This window comes from Varanus komodoensis, unplaced genomic scaffold (genome assembly GCF_004798865.1).
Source record: "Varanus komodoensis strain SLA01 unplaced genomic scaffold, ASM479886v1 scaffold37, whole genome shotgun sequence".
In the NCBI taxonomy this organism is placed as follows: Eukaryota; Metazoa; Chordata; class Lepidosauria; order Squamata; family Varanidae; genus Varanus; species Varanus komodoensis.
In genome coordinates, this window is record NW_025335889.1 from 2,920,459 (window position 1) to 2,940,262 (window position 19,804).

Here is a 19,804-nt window from a genome sequence, read left to right on the forward strand (position 1 = left end):
CTAAATGATTATTCCTCTACTATCACATGTATAGGATTAACCTTTGAGGACATGGACCAACCTTTACAGCAATATTTTAAACTGGCTGCTTATGTGTAGCTTGAAGCACCATAACTTTTCTTGCCCTTGCTTTCCAAAATCAGAAGTTTGGAATTTTTATCATTTTTAACATTTATGGTATTTTCTGAACATACACATGCACATCATATTTCTATTATGAGGTACCCCCTCATTGCATTCATCTTTCATCTCTGATACTACTTTTATATAGCTAGCATATCATTATTTAATGTATCAACATCAGAAACAACAACTTCAACCTTTTCCTCAGCAGAATAGGAAAATTGTGCTCAGGGGGTGGAAGTTCACATCAAAAATCATCCATGTGCTGGTTAGCAGATGTTGCCACCCATTCAAGAGGAGAGAAATGAAGCTTTCCCACACCTAAAGAGGTCTAAGACAAAGCAGAGGGGCAAACTAGGCACCTGCTTGGGGTGCATAAATCCCAGCTGTACCTCTTTTAGCCTTGCAGATGTCTTACAGAATGAACACTCCTCATGAGTGAGGAGCCTGAGCAAGGAGCAAAGCTTCTAAGGGAGGCAATAACCTAAACGTATTTAATGTAAGAGATAGAAGAATGTAGGAAAAATGAACAAGAGATTACCCCAAGGAGTTTACAGTCTCCAATGAGTGGGAGAAAGGTGAAGAAAAGTAATGGTTGCAGACCAGCTTAGTTACATATCCTCAAGTGTTCCAATTCAAATGAGTAAGAGTTCGAGCTACAGATGGTCTTTGCAGGGGGATAAAAGGAGTGGGGTAGCACTAGTTAGGACCCATGGGGTCAGTGAGGGAACATACTTAGTACTCTAGGCTTAAGAGAATATTACCCACTTTACTATGAAGAGTAATGATGTTAGAATGAAAATGCTGAACCAGAGCCAACTGGGACAGAGAGGTCTTGTAGAGAAGTAGCTGTGACCCCTTTTCAGGCAATCTCACTGTAGACTATTGGGGGAGAAGTGTATTGGATTCTGCAATTGCCATTCAGTTCAGTGTAGGGCTACCTGAGATGGGAGTTTGTGGGCAACAGAGGGAGCTTTCTTTTGCCTGTCTCATCCAAACAGGTGGAGAACTTAGAAGCCAAACAGAAGGGAAACACGATGGGTTCTACCATAAAGGACATTGGGATATGTGCCATTGCTGGCAGGAAGACTTGAGCGGAAGGGGGAGCAACATATGGTAAACTCAGTTGTCTGCTGGGTGTGTTGTGAGTTATGTAAACATTCAGTCCATTGAGGCTTATTCACAGGGCAACTTAGTATGTCATCCAAAATGCTCATTGACAAGCTTCAGATGATAAAATAACCTACGTTCAGAGTTGAGTATGGTTTTTTCCTGAAACAATGGGTTGTTATTGAAACATGGGTTATTCCGTTGTCTGAACTCAACTGCACTAGCAAACCATGGTTTCTTCCATGAGAGATCCCATGGTTTCTTGTTGAATTGTGAATTGTGGGGGTTTTTTTGGTTAACACACCATGATTGGGTATGAGTATGGGTTATTATGTTTGAACTCTGCCTGTAGCTCAGTGGTAAAGCACAAGGTTAATAATTATTTATCTTTCCTTTCCCTATTAAGTGAAGACGTATTCATCACAGTGAATAGGCAAATATATTTAAGCATGCTTATCTGTTTTTTGTTTTTTGAATTGTACCAACTGACAGTACAGATTGCAATTTCTATGACATTCTCTCCATTGTGCCATTTTCGAGTCTATAGATACTGTACTGCAACTCCTGTGACTTACTAAGATACTGACAAAATAGCTACAGAAGTAGCTGCTGCAATGCAAGATGACATGGAGTTTACAAAGCAAAAAAAATCACTTTGTTCCACCACAAGAAACACTTTTTTTATATTTGGTCATTCGCAAATAACTTAAAGTGTGATGTTGTGGGAGAAATTGTAGGTTGAGACAGATTTCAAACCTTTTCTGTGTTGTTTCCTTCAACTCAAAATCCAGTAGCCAAACCTTCTTTGTCATAATATGAATTAGCAAGGCTGTTTTGGTGCTTTATCGAATATCAGCCATCAGTGCATAGCTAGCCAGTTTATAATAACAGCTGTGAAAGTTTCCCCATGTGTCACAGCTGGTGAACAATAGTACCACAAATGGGGCTACACAGGGCCAACACAACTTAAACAATCTTTATGACAAGTAAGTAAATCCACTTTGGTCAAGGTAGGAACAGCATTAAATAAAATTAATTTCTGTTATTTTTTCAAGGGTTCTGTTTAAAAAATACAGCTTCAGCACAATCATATGCCTTTGCTATTTCAGAAAGAAGCTGTCTTGAGAGGGTGATCATTTGAAAGTTTGCAATGTGGCTTTTGAGTTTTTTATCCCTACCATTGTTTCTATTTTAAGAATCTTTTCTAGGTTTTGTTGGGTTAACTCTGGATTTCACAGCGCCATTGTGTTAATTAAGCTTGTGATTTAGTCAGACTTTAAAATATGATGATGTCATGAAGTAAGAAGTTAAGTAAAGTTTACATGAAAGAGTAAACTGAGGAATTCTTTATGTTCGGTGTAATGTTCCGGCTTTGCTATTTTGAGGTGGTGGAGGCAATAGAATGGTCTTTAATAAGTTACATTAAACTTCTTAGTGATTGAATGTTTTGCATAAGGTTACATAAGATAAAAGTTTAAAGGCATATCGTTTCATTCTCTCAAGTCCTCAAGAGGTAACAGTCTCGGTTCATTTTTGACACATTAAATGTGGAACAGATTCCCAGGGTTTTCATTTAAAATCCTCAAATCATTAGGGTTAAAATTTAAAACATTTTTCAAATGCTGTCTTCTTCCTGATCAATGCATGCAAATAAAGTTGCATTCTGATTGCTGTTTTGAGGCTTGGATGAGGTAGTGATGCAAGTACTGAATTCTGTGCTTTTTACATGGGGACTAGTGCTTTTGAATGCTTTGACAGGTTACAGGTACATGGCAAGATTATAATTTAATACTGTTTGAAGAAAATTTGTGAAAACTAGGCTGAAACCAAATGTCTGAAATTTCAAGTGATTGTTCATCAAGCCACAAGTATTTTGTAGTACATTCAATGTTGCACATGGCATCTAAAATTAAGATGAAAGCAATTTTGTTGTGGTCCTGAAGGTTATTTGATTTCTAGGATTTTATCCGTGGTGACATTAAGAGCAGAGCCTCTAGAAAGGACTAAACTAGAACAATCCTAGAGTTAGCTAAACATAGGATCTCCAATTTAGCTGTTCATTTCCATACATGTTGTATGGAATAAAGACCCCCATGGACTATAACAGGATTAATGTGACCTATCTATCATTATTTCTTGGTCATCTTTACGAATGGAACCCTCTCAAGGTAGCATACAATATTTAAAAAAACGGAGTGGGTATTTCTTTTTAAAAAATTCATCAAGATTTGTTTCAATAAAATCCATATCATAAATTCCCAATTAAAATCAATTAAAAATAAGACTTACCTAAGATGCAATTTTGTTTTCTGGGTTTTTTTAATTGCATCCAAAATAGAAAACATATCTCCAAGACAGAATGAAAAATCTATTTGAAGAAAAGTGTGCATGTATGATGTAAGCAAAAATTAAGGATTCTTTTCACAGAATAAAGAAATTAAAAAGCAAGATCACTTTTAATTTCTTAATAATTTTTAACAGATGATGGATGCCATAAAAGGAACCATGACTGAAATATACAACGACCTTTCAAAAAATACAACTGGGAGCACAATTGCTGAGGTTAGTATCTTTTGCCAGCAGCAGGTCACATTTCTTTTAGAAAAGAATACAAGTAAATGCAGTTGGAGCCATGCATAAGTTAAATTCCCTGCTTATTTCCACATGGGGTCACCCATCTGGTTGCAAGGCCATGCCTTCCCAACTTAGCAAAGGTGACTTAACATGCTAGCTAGATGTTTAAGTTTTGCAGGCAGACCCTTATTCATATGCCTATTATGGAAACTACTGGTTGGATGCTGGTTGAGAGAGGTGCAGTAAGCTGTAGGTATAGGTATAGAACAGGGGTCGGCAACCTTTAACACTCAAAGAGCCATTTTGGACCCATTTCCCACAGAAAAGAAAACACTGGGAGCTGCAAAACCTTTTTGACATCTAAAATGAAGATAACACTGCATATATAGTTTTTTACCTTTATGCTATGTATAAAAAAACTATAGTGTGTTGCATTTATGAAATCAATGAACTGCTACAGAGAAAACAAATTTTTATTTCTGCATGCAACAAAAACATTTTGTTTTCTGAAAAAAAAGATGCTGGGTTGAAAGTTACTTTCAAATAAAATGCTCAATGTCTATCTTAGTCCTCGTATTTATGAAACAAAAAGCCAAACTTCTATTATCCACTAGCAGCAAACCAAAAATGCCGTCTGCTTCTGTGTGCCTCATCCTTTTATCACGTGGTGAAATATTGAACAAACATCCCTCTCCCAATGTAATAATATTGCTGGAATTTTTATAAGAATCTTTTTAAAACCAAGAAGTAAATCTATATCTTCATTATGATTTAGCTGCAGCTCAGTCACTAAAACTTGTTATTTTTAATCTTACATTATAAACTAGTAGGATTCCTTTCATATATTTTGAATAGGAGCTTCCTGCAGAGTCTAAGTCAGTGCTAAAGGGCTGCATGCATTAAACAGCAAACCCCATAAGTTCATCAGCAGTAAAAGCAAATAAATCTACCCATGTACCATTAAACGTTCGATTTTCTTCAGAAACTTTTTTTCGGATTTATCTATGGTTGGAGGGGGGGAAAGCTCAGTAAATTGGCGCCGGTCGCAGATATAGGTGTGTTTAGTGACTGATTAGCAGATAAACAGATGTGAATTGTGACAGGTCCCAAGCACAGCTTTTACCATTCAGTTGAAGGAGATTACATTGGGACAAAGAGAATCTTTTCAGCAGCGTTTTGTGTAACGTGAGAGCCTACAGGAAGCTTGTTTAGCAGAGGAATGTAGCGATTTACTTAACCAGCTGATTTACTTAACTAGCTAGCGCTGCTTTCCTGAGTGGAGCTTCAAGCAGATCAGTGGCTGTTCCGGCGCGTGTTTTGAGCGATGGAGCCGCAGCAGAGGGGTTCAAGAGCCACGTGTGGCTCTGGAGCCGTGGGTTGCCCACCCTTGGTATAGAACATGAAAAGGTTCTTCAGAAAACTGCTGCTACTATGCTAAGGATGTCAGTGACCTTGTTCACACATAATGTCAACCCATCATTTTAAATTTGGTGACTTGCACAACTCATGATTGGTTCCTTCATAGGTGGAGCAGCCTAATGTGTGATCCAGACTGCTACTTTTAGCCCCTAAGCAACCCAATAGTTCAGGTTCTTGTGCCATGCTGCACCACTTGCAAAAGAGGTGATTATGGGTTATATGGAAAAGTGGAAGGGTTTAGTTTACTTCAGGTAATGTGCTCACTAGTGCACAGCAGTCCATTGGTTTTTAAATGGGTTGTTAATAAATGTAAAGAAGTCCAATATAGTAGTTATACTTTCTGATATGTATGGCAAACTAGTTTTCCAAAATTCTCTTTCCGCACTTAACTAGTTCTCCTCTGGGACTTGCTTAGACAAATTAATTATCCTTGCTCTTATCACAGTGTCACCATCTCAATTTGTATAGTGAATATATTATTTAAAATTTACTTAAGTGTTGAGAGAGTTGTTATTTGCTATAGGGCCTGAGGAATAGGAAGGCTGTTATTGAAAAAACGAGAGCTTGTACTCCTGCTCTTTACTCCCCTGTTGTTCATGGACATACTTTGCTCTGCCATTTCCTTCCAACTTAGAAAAGGGGAGAGAGTGAGATGTGCAATGCCTATGCTAATCAGAATTGTGTGGGCAGTGTATGATTAACTGGAACACATTTGGTATGACACAGCATTAACAAAAAAGCTTCATCTAAAAAAACAAGCAGAGCAATTTTTTCTGTAAGTCATTTTTTTCTAAATGTACTTTATCTAGACTGCCCTTTACCAAAATATTCTTAATGCTGCTTATGACATAAAATGAAATTAAACTTGCAGCAACAGAAAAAAGGAAAATTGAGACAGTTGGAGCTTATTTTGTTGAGCCCTTCTGGCTATGCCAAGCTTTTTTACTTATGCCATCCACTATTGAATATGGTGATAGGATATTATCTCTGGCCTCCACACCTCAAAGTGTACTAACTTTAGAAAAAATGGAACAAACTTAAACATTGTTCATATAGGGCATTCTTGTTTTAATTCTGCTATGCTGATTTGTATAACATGTAGTTTTCTCTGAATGTCTAATTTTCCTTTAGAGATTCTGTAACAGATCAAATCATATCTGCTTTTTTGGAGCAGAACAAGTGCTTCATTTCCTATCCAATTTTGCTGGATCTTTACAAAAAGATTATCAAAATAAACCACTGTGAAAGCTTACACACTAAAAAAACTGAAATGCCAAAAGGCCAATCTTTGCTTCATTTTCAGCACAGTTTCTGATGACTGAATTCTATTTTGAATTTGTTTGTGCTGTCCTTAATTCCTTTGTTAATTCATTAAATGAAACAGCATAAATATTTTTCTAGCTCTATAGTTTTCTCTTAAAACAAAGGAAATATAAGTCTCTATTTGCTATTTTTATTAAAATCATCTGGTGCTTGAATATTTAATTCTGATTGAAAAACTGAAATGTTCCCCCTGATGATTGAATTGTAATGTTATAATGCCATGAATGTTTGTCATCAGAAGTTCTTGTAAAGCATCATCTTAGAATTGGCATTCCTTCCTTTCCCATTTTCTTTAAATATAATTTCCACAAAACAATAATTTATCTGTTAGCTGAATTCTATTTCAGGGAAGCTCTTGGGCTGAATTCCAGTGATGGGCAGGGTGAAAGGCAAACAAAAGCAGGGTGAAAAATGCAATCATATTGAAGTTTTAACACTCTTGGTGCCAGTAATTAAACCTTAGGAAAGGTATTTCAACCTCTTTGGATGGGTTGGACTAGGAAAATTGCACAAAAGTCAGGAAACCGCCAAATTATAAGCAGTAAGAGGGAAAAGAGATGGAAGCAAGGGGAAGGCCTGGGAAACCCCGGGGCCTAGATTGGGACCCGTCAGGATGAATTTGGCCTCATGCACTGAAGTTCAACAATCCTGATTTAGTGTGTAATAAACAGGGACAGAGTCGATTCAGAGATATTGTTTTGTTTATATGGATACATTTACAGATTTTAAAAAGCAAGTCAAACTCTTATGTTTTCTTTAACTAATGATTGCCCTAATTATTTATTTGATATTCCAGATTCGTCGTTTGAGAATTGAAATAGAGAAGCTGCAATGGTTACATCAACAGGAACTGTCTGAAATGAAACATAATCTGGGTATGTACAAGTGCACTTCAAAATAAAGAAAATGTTACTACTTGTTTTTAAAGCCATGGCAGTTTCCCAGTTGTGACTATCTGTGATAGTACATACTGTTCTTATGTGAAAGGAACATATTTTAAAACATGCTGTGCCAAGCTGTTGTTCATGTGTTGAGTCAGTTACAGTGGACCAACTCAGACAAAACAGTAAATTATATTGTTTTTATGATACCCAAATTGCTTTTATCCAAATCTGTTCCTTTAGAAATCTTGATGGGGAGTTACACTGCAAAATTGTCCACCCAAATAGTAATTAAAAGTGTGTAAGGTGCTGAGATTTATTTCTTCATATTGCAGGTACAGTTAGGGGTGATATTTTTGGAACAGAAGTTACTGATGCATCTCAGGCTAACACCAATAGTACAATACAATTCAATACAATAGTAGTGTATATTTTGCTATTTGTACTTACTATTGATTTTATGCTGTCCATTTATTACCTAGAACTCACAATGGCTGAAATGCGGCAAAGTTTAGAACAAGAAAGAGACCGATTGATTGCAGAAGTAAAGAAGCAATTGGAACTGGAAAAGCAGCAAGCTGTGGATGAAACTAAGAAGAAGCAGTGGTGTGCTAACTGCAAAAAGGAAGCTATTTTCTACTGTTGTTGGAACACCAGCTACTGTGACTACCCTTGCCAGCAAGCACACTGGCCAGAACATATGAAGTCCTGCACACAGTCAGGTAATCTGCCACTGCTGTTACAGTGAAACTGTAATAAACTTTTTTAACCAGTTTGCAAGCAGGCAGAACTTGTTTAATTCCATTTTATTTCATTTTAGCCACTGCAACGCAACAAGAAGCAGATACTGAAATTAGCACGGAACCTTTAAATAAATCATCCCAGCCTGCTTCCACTGCACAGCCTGCACCTACAGAGACAGCCAGTATTCCAAAAGAAAAAGAAGCGGCTATTGAAAAGAGCAAGGAGAGTGTTACAGTAAGTATTATATTTCTTGTGTTAATTTTTAAGGTTGTGCAAAGTTCTAAATTATTTTTCCTTTTAGCTTTTATGAATAGGAGGACAGCATTCATGTAGAGTCATTTCTATAGTGTTTAACTTAAGGGAAGAATCAATACGTCTTCATGTTCTCCTGTATTTTCCTTTGTTATCCTTTCCTTTATCATGCCATGGACTAATGAAATTGTGTGTAATTTTGAAATAGGTTCACAATGAGTCAAGGCAACTGCTGTGGCTCATCATGAATGCTGTTCAGTCTTATTCTCATCTGAGTCTTTTGAAATGCAGATTGCATATGCTACATAGAGCTGATTATACAGCATGCCCCACTTTGGTTGCCACGTGTCCAGGACCCAGTCTGAAGCTGTTGCTCACCTTACCACTTTACAAAATCCTGTAGCCTAACACTTTTGTAGGACTGGTAGACATTAGATACTTAGGTTAAGTATACAAATGTACATTTACTAATGTTTTGTGGTTAGGTTATGTTTTATGCTTCAATTTCTGCAGCATTACAAGCACCCATAATTAATTAAATGAATGGCTTCATATAGAACAGGCATTCTGTGTTTTATCCCTTCATACCCATTTATTCGTTCATTTTAGGAAACGCAAATACCGCACAATACATTTTCAGTTTTTCCTAGTATCTTAAATATGTCAGTGCATCTTATTTGAGTGATTCAGGAACAGGACATAATGGTGAACACAAGAATTCATGCTTTCTTTGAAAGTATGCCTTATAAAACTACGTAGGTTGACTTCTAGGCTTCATGCAGGAAATTCTAGACCCAAAACATACTGGACGAAAAGAGGAGAGACCAAAATAGACAGCTTAAAATACATTGAAAAGTGAAGGTATGTCTTACCAGGAATCACAAACTATTTGGATACATGGGGCAGAATTCAGTGAGGTAACTGTACCCCTACCCATTCTTTCCTGTCTTTACTGCCCATAAGCAGTAGGTCCCACTGATTGCATTGCACAAGCAGGACCCAGTGCTCATGTAAGAGAAAGTTAAAGCTTCCTGAAAGGATGCAGGTGGCTGAAGCTCCTTTATGCAAGTTCCACCAACCTTTCTTCTTTTAGGAACAAGCATTTCTGTTCATTTTGGGTTGCTCTAGAAGTGCTAAATCACTGTTGAGCAAGCAGTGGAGGCTGCCTGTACAATACAGTCAGCAGGAGGGAAGTGAATCTGTGGGAGTGTGAGCATCCTGTTGGATTCTGCCTGCAATGACATTTTAAAAGACCAGTCTGCCTTCCTTGTGGCAATGCTGTATTTGCTATGATCTGGCATTACTTCCAAGGGAAATGTCAAGATGCCTAAGATGTCTGTCTGAATATTCTGCCTTGAAAATCTCAAATTGCTTTCACATAATTGTTACACCTCTTTGGAACATCAAGCTGTATACATTGCTTGCCTTCATATTTTGAATTTTGCTTTTATTTATAAAGATGTAGCCTGTGAATTCATTGAGATGCAAATTTTTAACACAAGCCAAGCATCTAATAAAATTCCATGGGTTTGATTCAGTGTTTACTCCCACCAGCAAAGCACTTTCATTCACTGTGTTTCAATTAGTGGGAAAGAGGAGAAAGCAATTTGTGCTGAGTTCCTCACCCCTGCAATCCCCAGTTCACCTTTCCACACACTTTCAAAAGATCCTCCAACCTTCTACAGTAGATTTTCAGAGGATATAGGGGGCTGTAGAGAACAGGGAAATCTGAAAAAGTAACGGCTCTTCCACCAGAGGAAGTGTTCCACTGGACTAAAAGCATTCCATGAATGGAAGGCAAGCTCTGGATCCAAACCCATGTCAATAATTAGGTGGCATTTATGTAAAAACTGAAGTTACCTGTGCTGTCTCTACCTTTAACTGAGGTTACCTGTGCTGTCTCTGCAGATAGCAACAGGTGTGACAAGCAGCCAGCCTATAAAACTGGTCCAGGTACCGCAGACCACCACCTATATACCAACTACTCAACCCACAATTGTAAGTACTGTTCCTGGCATTGAAACAGCTCATTATATATTTTTGGGGGTTTGTGTTTTTCTCCTGTGTTATCAGGATATGAATTCACTGGTCTCAAATCTCAATTTGCAGTGCAAAATGCCTTATTTTGCTGGACATTTCCATTTCTCTTATGCCATACATTCTCATCACAAGCACAACCAAGGATTCAGATTTGATGTATTAAAATCCTGTACTCTGCCCTTCAGCACAGTTTTTACAGTAGTTTAAAAAAGCATGTATATGTAGCTGTATTTTAGTTTCTCTGTTTTGTATAAACATCAGTACAAATATAGACAACTGTGTGTCCTTCAATGTGCATTACAAAAAAGCTGCATTTTAACACTGGGTTTCCAGGTAACACTGAAGAAAGTAACCATACAATATGATGTCTGTTCCTTTGTGGAACTGTGATGTGCAGAGTTGTACAAGTTCACAGCAAGCAAGTTAGGAATTAGGCCACTGTTCCATGCTCATTTAGCTCATGAGCATTGTAATTTCTTTTTGTGGAAGAAAAGAATGGTAACAGAAGTTAAATCACATTTAGCTTTCCATATAATACTCCTCAGTTCCCTAAATTTAATCTTCTTAAGGATCATCCTTATTTCAAAACAAAGAGTAGATGTATACCTGAGAAATAATGAACTATTTTTTGAATAATACTTGAGTATCCTTTTGGCAATTGTTGAGCAAGGGCAGCAAAAACACTTGCTGAACTTGCCTAAGCCACCAGCAGTGACAGCTGCTCTATCAAGTGCTTGAATGGCACTTTGGAGTGATTGCCACTGATAATGTGCTCCCTGGTGCAATTGTGATCCCCTTTGCTATTGCCACAGATTATTTTATTATTTTTATTTCATTTTATTTTCAATTAAATTATCCTCACACACCTTTTTCCTTGTTTGGCTGCATATGCACCTGTTCACAAACCCTGTCAAAAATGAATTTTACAAGAAAGCATTCCTGGCTACCTAGAGTTTTGGGAAAGGGTGGTAAAAGTAAAGGTTTGCTCAATGTCCTTGGGTGGTGCCTGCTTTGATAGAAGGCACTCATTAACCATGCAGGGCTTCAGATTGCAGGCAGTTGGATTTATGCACTCTGTGCCACACACTTAGAATTATAATTATAGTTACTATCATTCTCGCCGTCCGAAAACATTTGTGCAAGTGGTGAGGTACAACAGATATAGGTGGTGAACTAGTCATGACTCTGCTTCGGCACAGTGGAGGGACTATCACTTCAGAGATCCCAAGAAGCATTTTCTGTAAAAGGAGAGACAAAGCTGTAGCAAACGGCAGAATGAGTTGCAATTGCTGCAGTGAGAGAAGATGGTTTCTGCCACACTCATTTCCTTGGAAAGAAATGGGAGGAGTAAGGGAAAGGAGGAGCAGGACAACTCACACTGTTTAACTTATTCACAGGATGGGTTGCCATGTTGTGTGAATGTTACCAAACCATGGCTTGTTAGTGCAGCTGGGTTCAGACCCTAACCCACTATGTTTCAGCAACTCCAAGCATGGGTTATCACATTGTTTGAATCCAGCCAGTGTTGTTATTACTAGAAGGATCAGTGGTATATAAGGAAACTACCCAAGTTGTGAAGTCCTGGTAGATGGGACTTACTCTGTAGTGCTGACCATGTTTGATCATTAGATCTAATTGGCCCTTATTTTTCAAAGTGACACAGAATTGACTTCAAACAGGAGTCTTCTTTGGGGGAGGGGTACTTTTGCTTCTTGCTTCAGTAACAAAAACCACAATGCCTTTGGGGCATGATGAATCACATTAAATTCTGCCATCTGCTTATGATGATTGACTTTTGCTACTATTTACAATTGCATGTGTATAGCACACAGTTATTTTTAGTCTCATGGTGTGGTCATAATGCTTAAGATAAACTATTGGGATTATACAACCATATTTGAGTTGGGTAGTAAATCTCAAAACCCTAAATGAACTCTGCTAGTGCAATATTTTCTGCAGTTCTTTATGAGAAAGACAATCATTCTGTGGTTCAAAGCTCAGCATACAGCTTGCTTACAGGAAACTCTGGTCCAAACCATATAGATCTGATTCTAGGCTGTCAGGCTGCTGACAGATTAGACAGTACTAGGTTAGATATTCTTAGCTGTCACTATTAATAGCCTATGAAACTCACATTCTGCAAATGTAAGTATGTATGCATGGCTTCTACTGGAAGCCTCAATCCAAAATCAGGTCTGATTTCAAAATGTGGGCATTCCAGGGGCATGTCAATGGATGTAGAAAACGCAAGGAGGTAATCAAACTGTACTGGGGTGAACTCAGCTCTGTTGGGAAGGAAAATCTAAACACACACCAACTGCCAGTGTTTGTTAAAGCATGTGGTAAAATTATAATCTATTTACATTCATTGTGATTGCAAGTGCAGACTGCAGGTGCCCCACCCCTCCAAGCCCTCACTGGTGTTATCTGAAGAGTCACAGTATATGCTGGAGATGAGGGAAAAATCACCCCTTGCTTCTGGCACATGAAGCCACAGTGCCCATCAGAGTTACTGAAAAGAGAAGAAGAGGAGGAGGAGGATATAAAGATATATTCTCCCCACTGTGATAAAAGCAGCTGGTATTGCTGATTCTGTACCACTATTGATAACACCAAAGCAACATGTCTGTCAGGTTATGCACCTAGTGACAATAATGGCATTGCCTTGATTTATCAAGATGGTTCTTAAGTACTCGTGCCTTGTCTGAAGAAGGTTTCTAAGAAATGTTAGGTATTTCTCTCATCTAGTACTCTGCCTAAGGTAGAATCCTGCATTCATATAAGAATCCTTAAAATGTTCCCATCCCTTTATTCCACTTCTGCTAAATAGACATACAGTCACCATTGAAATTGTGTCTGTATATCCCTCTCTTCTTTGACCTTTAATTTGAAAATCCACAGTAAGCCATCTCTGGAATTCTAAAATCGTCCTCACGGCTAAACTGAAAACAAAATAAACATTTTTTGTTGTTTTGTTGCTTCCTATGTATTAATAATGCTTACTTATGAGCCCTTTAAAGACAAGGGTTTTTTTTTTGACTAAGTACAAAAATTGCTGATTTGACCCTATATGTATTATTTCATAACTGATAGGAGATTGTTTTCCAGTGCCATAGCAAAATATCTGTGTGACTCAAACTCAAAGCACGCATTTAATCAGATAGGCTGCGTACTCTCAGTGAACAAGTTGCAAAAATAATGAAAGTATATTTACACACATTTCAGGATGCATATTGAGGAATAGAAAATAGCAGTAACTTTAAAAAATATACCTTTGCCAACACACACAGTGTTTTAATGTAGCAATACATTAAGTCTCTGGGTTATGAATGTCCAAGTTACGAACATCCATACTTACAAATGAACTGCCATAAAGCCTATTAATTAAAAAAATCAAGTTAAAGACAGTTCATAGTAATGAACACAGGAGCTACTTTGTTAAGCTCATGAAAACATTCTGCAGCGTCAGTTGTTTGTTACCCAAGAGTACCCAAGTCAGTGTTGTTTCAGATCACATGAAGTTAGCATTGCCTTCTCTAACTTGAATTAACAGTAGAGCATTATGTTTAAGATGTTTTAGCATATATGGAAATGTTTCTTAAGTGTTTTATATGCATTGAAAGGTAAAATATATACATATACTAAAGATGAACATTTGGCTTACTCATGCTAAATATGACCCGCACATATGTGATCTGATTTACATTCAAATTCAACTTAAAGATATTCTCAGATTCGACTTAAAGATAGTCTCAGTCCCATTCCTAACCCAGGGACTGCTTATATTCTAGTGGATTATATTTATGATAAGTTAAGAATTCTATTTGTCTCGTGGTAACCTACTTGGGGGATCTTGTAGTATGCAAATCTGCATTTCTGTGATTATTTATCTTTGAAGTCTGACCTCTGTGTTTTGGTTTTAATCCACAGACCATTCCTGTAGTAGTAAGTCCTACAGCTGCAACTGTGGCAATGAGAACGGGAGTCCAGTATGTTCAAACAACAATGCCTGTCCAAGTACGGAGAGTCTAACTGTTAACAAAGGAATCCAGGCAGCTGTTGGAATAAATAACAATCTCTGTAATAGAAATGTGAAAAAATCCCCACAGTTCTTTGGATTAACCTCAAAGGTTCAGACTTTTAGCTTTGTGCATTTATACAAAGCATTTAACTACACTACATTAATGTAAAGCATTAGCGCTGGCTTTAAAAAGCTTGAAGACTGGTAAAATCCAAGGTAAATCTATGCTTCTGTTGTAAATGATGTACAATTTGTGGATGATGTTAGAGTGCCATCTCCTTTTTATATTTGTATTGACTTCAACGTCTAAGGAGTGTTGGAAGTTGCTGAAGGAAAGGTTAAATTCCGACTTGCCACGCATGCCACCAAGAGAAGCAGTCTTCTGGGAACGGCAATTGCACACACAAATAATTCTTCCACTCTAGGATTTAAGGAATAGAAGACTGAACTACTTGGCTTGCCTTGGGAAAACAATGCCTGCACATCTGTTTGTGCAATCGAAGCTGGGCCATTTTAAATTTGTTAAGAATTTCCAGTCTTTGGGCCTCAAATACATTAAAAGGCATACTTTGTGTTGAATATTTAAAATGAGAGAGATTGTTTACAAAAAAGGGTTTTAAATTTCATTCATGCTAAGAGAAGGAAAGTAGGAAGCTTAATAGTAGTTGGTAATACACTGATGGGCTTCTTCCAGGAACGATAGAGTGAATTTTCTGGAGCTATACTTCCAATTGGGTTATGTTTCAGTTGTGTTGGGGGTCTTTTAATAATATCTCAAAGGATCTTTAATATGTATATCTTTAATATATATATATTATATATTAAAGAAAACTATCTGAAAGACTTTGAAATGCTTTTCAAAGGGAATATGAGTTAAGAGATGGAAAGAACTCTTTACTAGGAAACATGGGCAAAAGACATTGACGCTGGGCTAGAGCATGTATTATGGGATTTTTATGTTTTTATGTAAGCATGAAACAGTACAGTATGAGAGAGAAAGTAACCCATGAAAACTGTCTGTTACACTTATACTGTAGTACCATTTTGTATGTTGTGTAAACAAAAACATTGAACAAAGCAAGGTGATGTATGTATATGAGAAAATTAATTGTATGATATCATTCCAGTACATTTTGTTGTACATTTTAGTCATATTGATTTCTCCCATTGTTTATACAGGATGCAGTTTGTACAGTCTCCAGCTAGTACACACATTAGAGGAAAGCAGAATTAGAAGGAAAAAAAATCAGGAGCAGAATATTTGTGAATTGCAGTTGTGTCAAAGATAGCCTAGCTGGCCTTATTTGTGAAGCATAATTGCTTTTAGCATATGGAAGTATTTTTTCACATTTTCTTTGTATAAAATTTGTATTAAACTAAATATCTTTTTTGATTATTGTGTTTCTTTGTGGCTAAAACCGGTGACACACAATATACTTTTGGATTTTCTTACCTTTCAGAGCCCTTCATTTTTTTTCTTTCTTTTTTATTAGAATGATGCAGGGGAAAAAAGGATTCATAATGGATTTCCATTTTTCTTCTGAAAACCAGCTTTTCCCTTTTCAAAACCTCCTCATTCTGTTCCAGCTATATTCCAATGGAATAACTGTTTTGCTACTTAACATGCTCACCTATGGCTTATATTCTTATTTTCATTTTGTCTGCCTTGCAACCATTCCATGCTATGTGAACAAATATGCATACATTGAATTTTAAAAAATTACTTTGCAAAAACATATATTTTCATATGCCTCCTGGATAAGTTAGCAGAGATATAAGACAAAGTGTTGTTCTTCCTATTTATTTCAGCTATTGTATTGGTTTTTCAGACAGAAAGAGTATCATCTGATGCCTAAATATGATTAAATAAAAGCTGCAAATTTTGTAGGGTTCCACAACTGGGGTGTCATATATTTTGGTTTTGTTTCTACCAAACCACAACAAGCCTGGCCCAACACCCTGCCACACAATGACCTCAATAAATGACAAAACTTGCTTATTGTGATACAGTGAAAGTGCTTCCTTAAGAGAGTAGGGATCATTAAAGGGTCAACAACTAGAGAAAAATACAGTTTTGGATGATAGGAAGCCTGGTGTTTAGGGTGAGATAGAACCTTAACTATAACAGCATTGACTTCCATTAAGGAGTTAGTTGGGGAATGTATTGAGTTGAAAGTGAATGAAAGTGCTTATCTGATGATTTGGAATTTGTTGGTCATGGTTTGATCTTGTAAGTGCAGAATGCTAGGCATGAAAGTGAACTAGGCCAATGAGTATCCAAGAATGACAAAAATGCCCTGCATGCTTCAGAAGCTATTGATAAGCTCTCAGTTCCATCATGTGCACCATTTTCTTCCCAGTGAAGCTACTGCTTATCCCATGATGAGTTCCCAGAGAGCAGCAGCTCCTATTTGCTTCATATCATTATTGTAGAATAAGCCTGGGTTTTATCTGGAGAATCTGAAATACATTGCCCAACTTACTTATGTGATGATACGTGTATCTCCATTTAAGGACACTAGTGCAATGTTTATCTTTGCTGCTATTTACACTTTGTTTTTAACCAATGGGATATATATTACTCTAATGAAGTGGGGGAACAGCAAGATTCTAAAGTGTCCTTTCTGTAAACATGCAGAAAAAGTTCTAGGGTAAAAGGCAAGTGGCAGCAGAGATATTTCTGAGCTCCCACTTTGTTTTGGAAAAAAATGGACAAATGTTAATAAGCTTCCTAAGAGCCACAGTGATTAAGCCTCTGTGAATGTCTTGAGTAGAATGCAAGCACAAGAGCCCTCTCTCACTTGTGATGCCCAGCAAGGTATAGTGGTACCTTGGCTCACGAACGCCTCAGTTCACGACCAAATTGGGTTGCAAACAGAAATATAGGAAAAAATTTTCCTCAGGTTGCAAACTTGGCATCAGGTGACAATCGTGGACACACTCGAGGAGGTGGGGGGATACAGGCATGATCATGGTTGTGCTGGAGGGGGGGAGATGGCTGCGATTGCGCCCATCTTCCCTACATGAGAGCACCCACGATTGCGCCCATCTTCCCTGTGATTAAAAAAAATACAGAACAGATTAACCTTATTTACATTGAACCTTATGGGGAAATTTTATTTGGCTCACAAGCAATTAGGGTCATGACCAGAGTTGTGGAATGGATTAAGTTTGTGAGCCAAGGTACCACTATACTGGGACACATACCATCGCCGTACAGAATGTAATTCATAGCTGACTGGTAGGCATTGATGGCTGTATCCCCCATGAATTTGTTTCATCCCCAGGTTGGTAGTCATTAACTGGAAAAACTTTACGTTCTGTACTTCAGCTATATGCTGTGTGAAGAAACACTTATTTTAATCTGTCCAAATCATCCACCATTCAACTTCATTGGAAGACCCCTTTGGGTTCCAGTGTTCAGTGTAAGGGAAAAAAACTCGTTCCTGTCCCCATTCTGTGTGCATTCCTCTGTCCTTTCCACTTTTGTCTTGCTTTTTAAGCTATGAAAAGGATACCATGAACCATGAGTTTCCGTCTAACCTAGCACCACCAGACAAGATCTCCAGGGCAGGGCTTAGCACTCAGTACCGCTGATACACAGATTTAATAAAGATCCTGAAGAGCTAGCAGAGAAGGGCTGGTTATGGTGGGGGAAGAGGTTTCAAGAGGATGGTTCAGAAAAAAGGGACAGGCTATGAAGAAAGGGTCTGACTGAATGGTGAAAAGAGCTTAAGAGTCACCTGGCTCGCACTTCTCGGTGTGCAGGCCCAGAGGACCCCCTCCCCCTGCAATAGTGCATTCTTTCATACCTGAAAATCGCCAAGGATGTTCTTCAACTGGTTGGCTTTCATGCCTATAAATGAGCCACTTTCCTGCTCTCTTACTCACTGGAGAGTCAGTAAAGAGCAGCTCTATAGTCCCTGAGTGAGCATCATAGGGACCATCAAGTAGCAGGGAAAGTAACCTGAAGGTTTCCTTGGTTTTCCCCACTGTACATGTTGCTGGGGTTCCTCTGATTTTGGGTTGTCTTCTTTCAAACGTTTATCAAGTGAACTTGTTACCGGTTTTTTTCCATTTCTGCTTTAGTTGTATTGCATTGTTTAGCAATTTGCATGGTGCTCCTACTGTGCTTTCTATTCGCTCGCTCTCGCTCTCGCTCTCGCTCTCGCTCTCGCGCGCGCGCGCGCGCGCGCGCACACACACACACACACACACACACACACACACACACACGGAGGGAGGGAGGGAGGGAGGGAGGTTGAAAAGCCATTCCTTTGGAACTAGGTCAGTGACAATTGACAATTGCCTATTTGCATTACTGTGATGAGGACAGGCAGAAAAGCTAAGTCACCGGAAAGAGCCTATTTCCAATAAGGTAGCTATGTTAATCTGTTATAACAGAAAAAAAAAACAGTTATATGATGCCTTAAAAACAAATGAATTTATGATGACAACAAGCTTTTGTGAATTGAAGTAAATATGGATGCAAGAAGTATGACCTTGAAGTAAATTGTAGATTCAATAGTAGGTTGAATCGTGTTCTCCTTTGTCACAGAAAGGAGTTCAAAGGTTATGCGGTAGTACAATGAGTTAAGAAGCTTCATTACAATTTACTAGTTCCTGCAAAAGTGGAAAATAGCTTTTCTCGTGATGTCAGTGAGGTTTGCTGCCATCCTGTGTCTGTATCTGGTATAACAGAATTACCATGGAGTTGCAAAATGGTGTGTAGATACACCATAATATACTGATTATTTGCAAGGTAAATATGCAGTTGTGGTAGGAGAGATTCTGTCTGTTTTTTCTTGGTGAGGAATCAAACCAAATATCAGTGGAATTAGGGGGTTTTACGCTCCCACCCCAAATAGCAGGACAACTGGGATATTGATTATGTAGCTGTTTAACATGGTGGAAAATGCTTGTGAGTCAAAACTCCCCATGTCTGTGCCATTAAAAAATAGAAGTGTTCCTATTTGACAACTTTCTCTCTCGCTCACACACACACACTGTCAGCCAATGCTTCCAAGCATCATCACCTGTTCGTGTAAGCATTCACATCATTTTGCCTTCATGGGAATAAATAGAATAAAACTACGTTTGGAAAATACATACAAAATTGCAGCAAGTCAACTGAAGGGGAACTAGGCAATATTCAAAATACCTGTCTGCTGCTGAAAATGGCAGTTCCCTGCTGTGTCCCCCTCCCCCACTCTGTCATTCAACTTAGCTCATGTTGCTGTTTTCCTGTCAGTGGCAGCCAAGAATATACAGTGAGAGTTGAGAAATGTGCAGCATGCTAAAATGTCACAAGGGGCCC

At 38.0% G+C, this 19,804-nt stretch overlaps 1 protein-coding gene across 8 annotated transcripts in view; it reads left to right on the forward strand.

Annotated features, from left to right (window-relative positions):
• The window catches only part of ZMYND8 (zinc finger MYND-type containing 8), a 102,384-nt gene extending 86,504 nt beyond the window's left edge, over positions 1 to 15,880 (forward strand). For 6 of the 8 annotated variants that reach the window (XM_044440407.1, XM_044440406.1, XM_044440411.1 and 3 more), the window contains 6 exons: positions 3,715 to 3,795; positions 7,346 to 7,424; positions 7,913 to 8,152; positions 8,251 to 8,408; positions 10,335 to 10,424; positions 14,397 to 15,880. In XM_044440407.1, the coding sequence (XP_044296342.1) occupies positions 3,715 to 3,795; positions 7,346 to 7,424; positions 7,913 to 8,152; positions 8,251 to 8,408; positions 10,335 to 10,424; positions 14,397 to 14,498 (750 nt within the window). In that variant the 3' untranslated portion in view covers positions 14,499 to 15,880. Of the gene's footprint in view, positions 1 to 1,124; positions 1,240 to 3,714; positions 3,796 to 7,345; positions 7,425 to 7,912; positions 8,153 to 8,250; positions 8,409 to 10,334; positions 10,425 to 14,396 lie in introns of those variants that run through there. The other 2 variants (XM_044440410.1, XM_044440414.1) reach the window with 2 other exon arrangements.
• Positions 15,881 to 19,804: the final 3,924 nt, after the last annotated feature.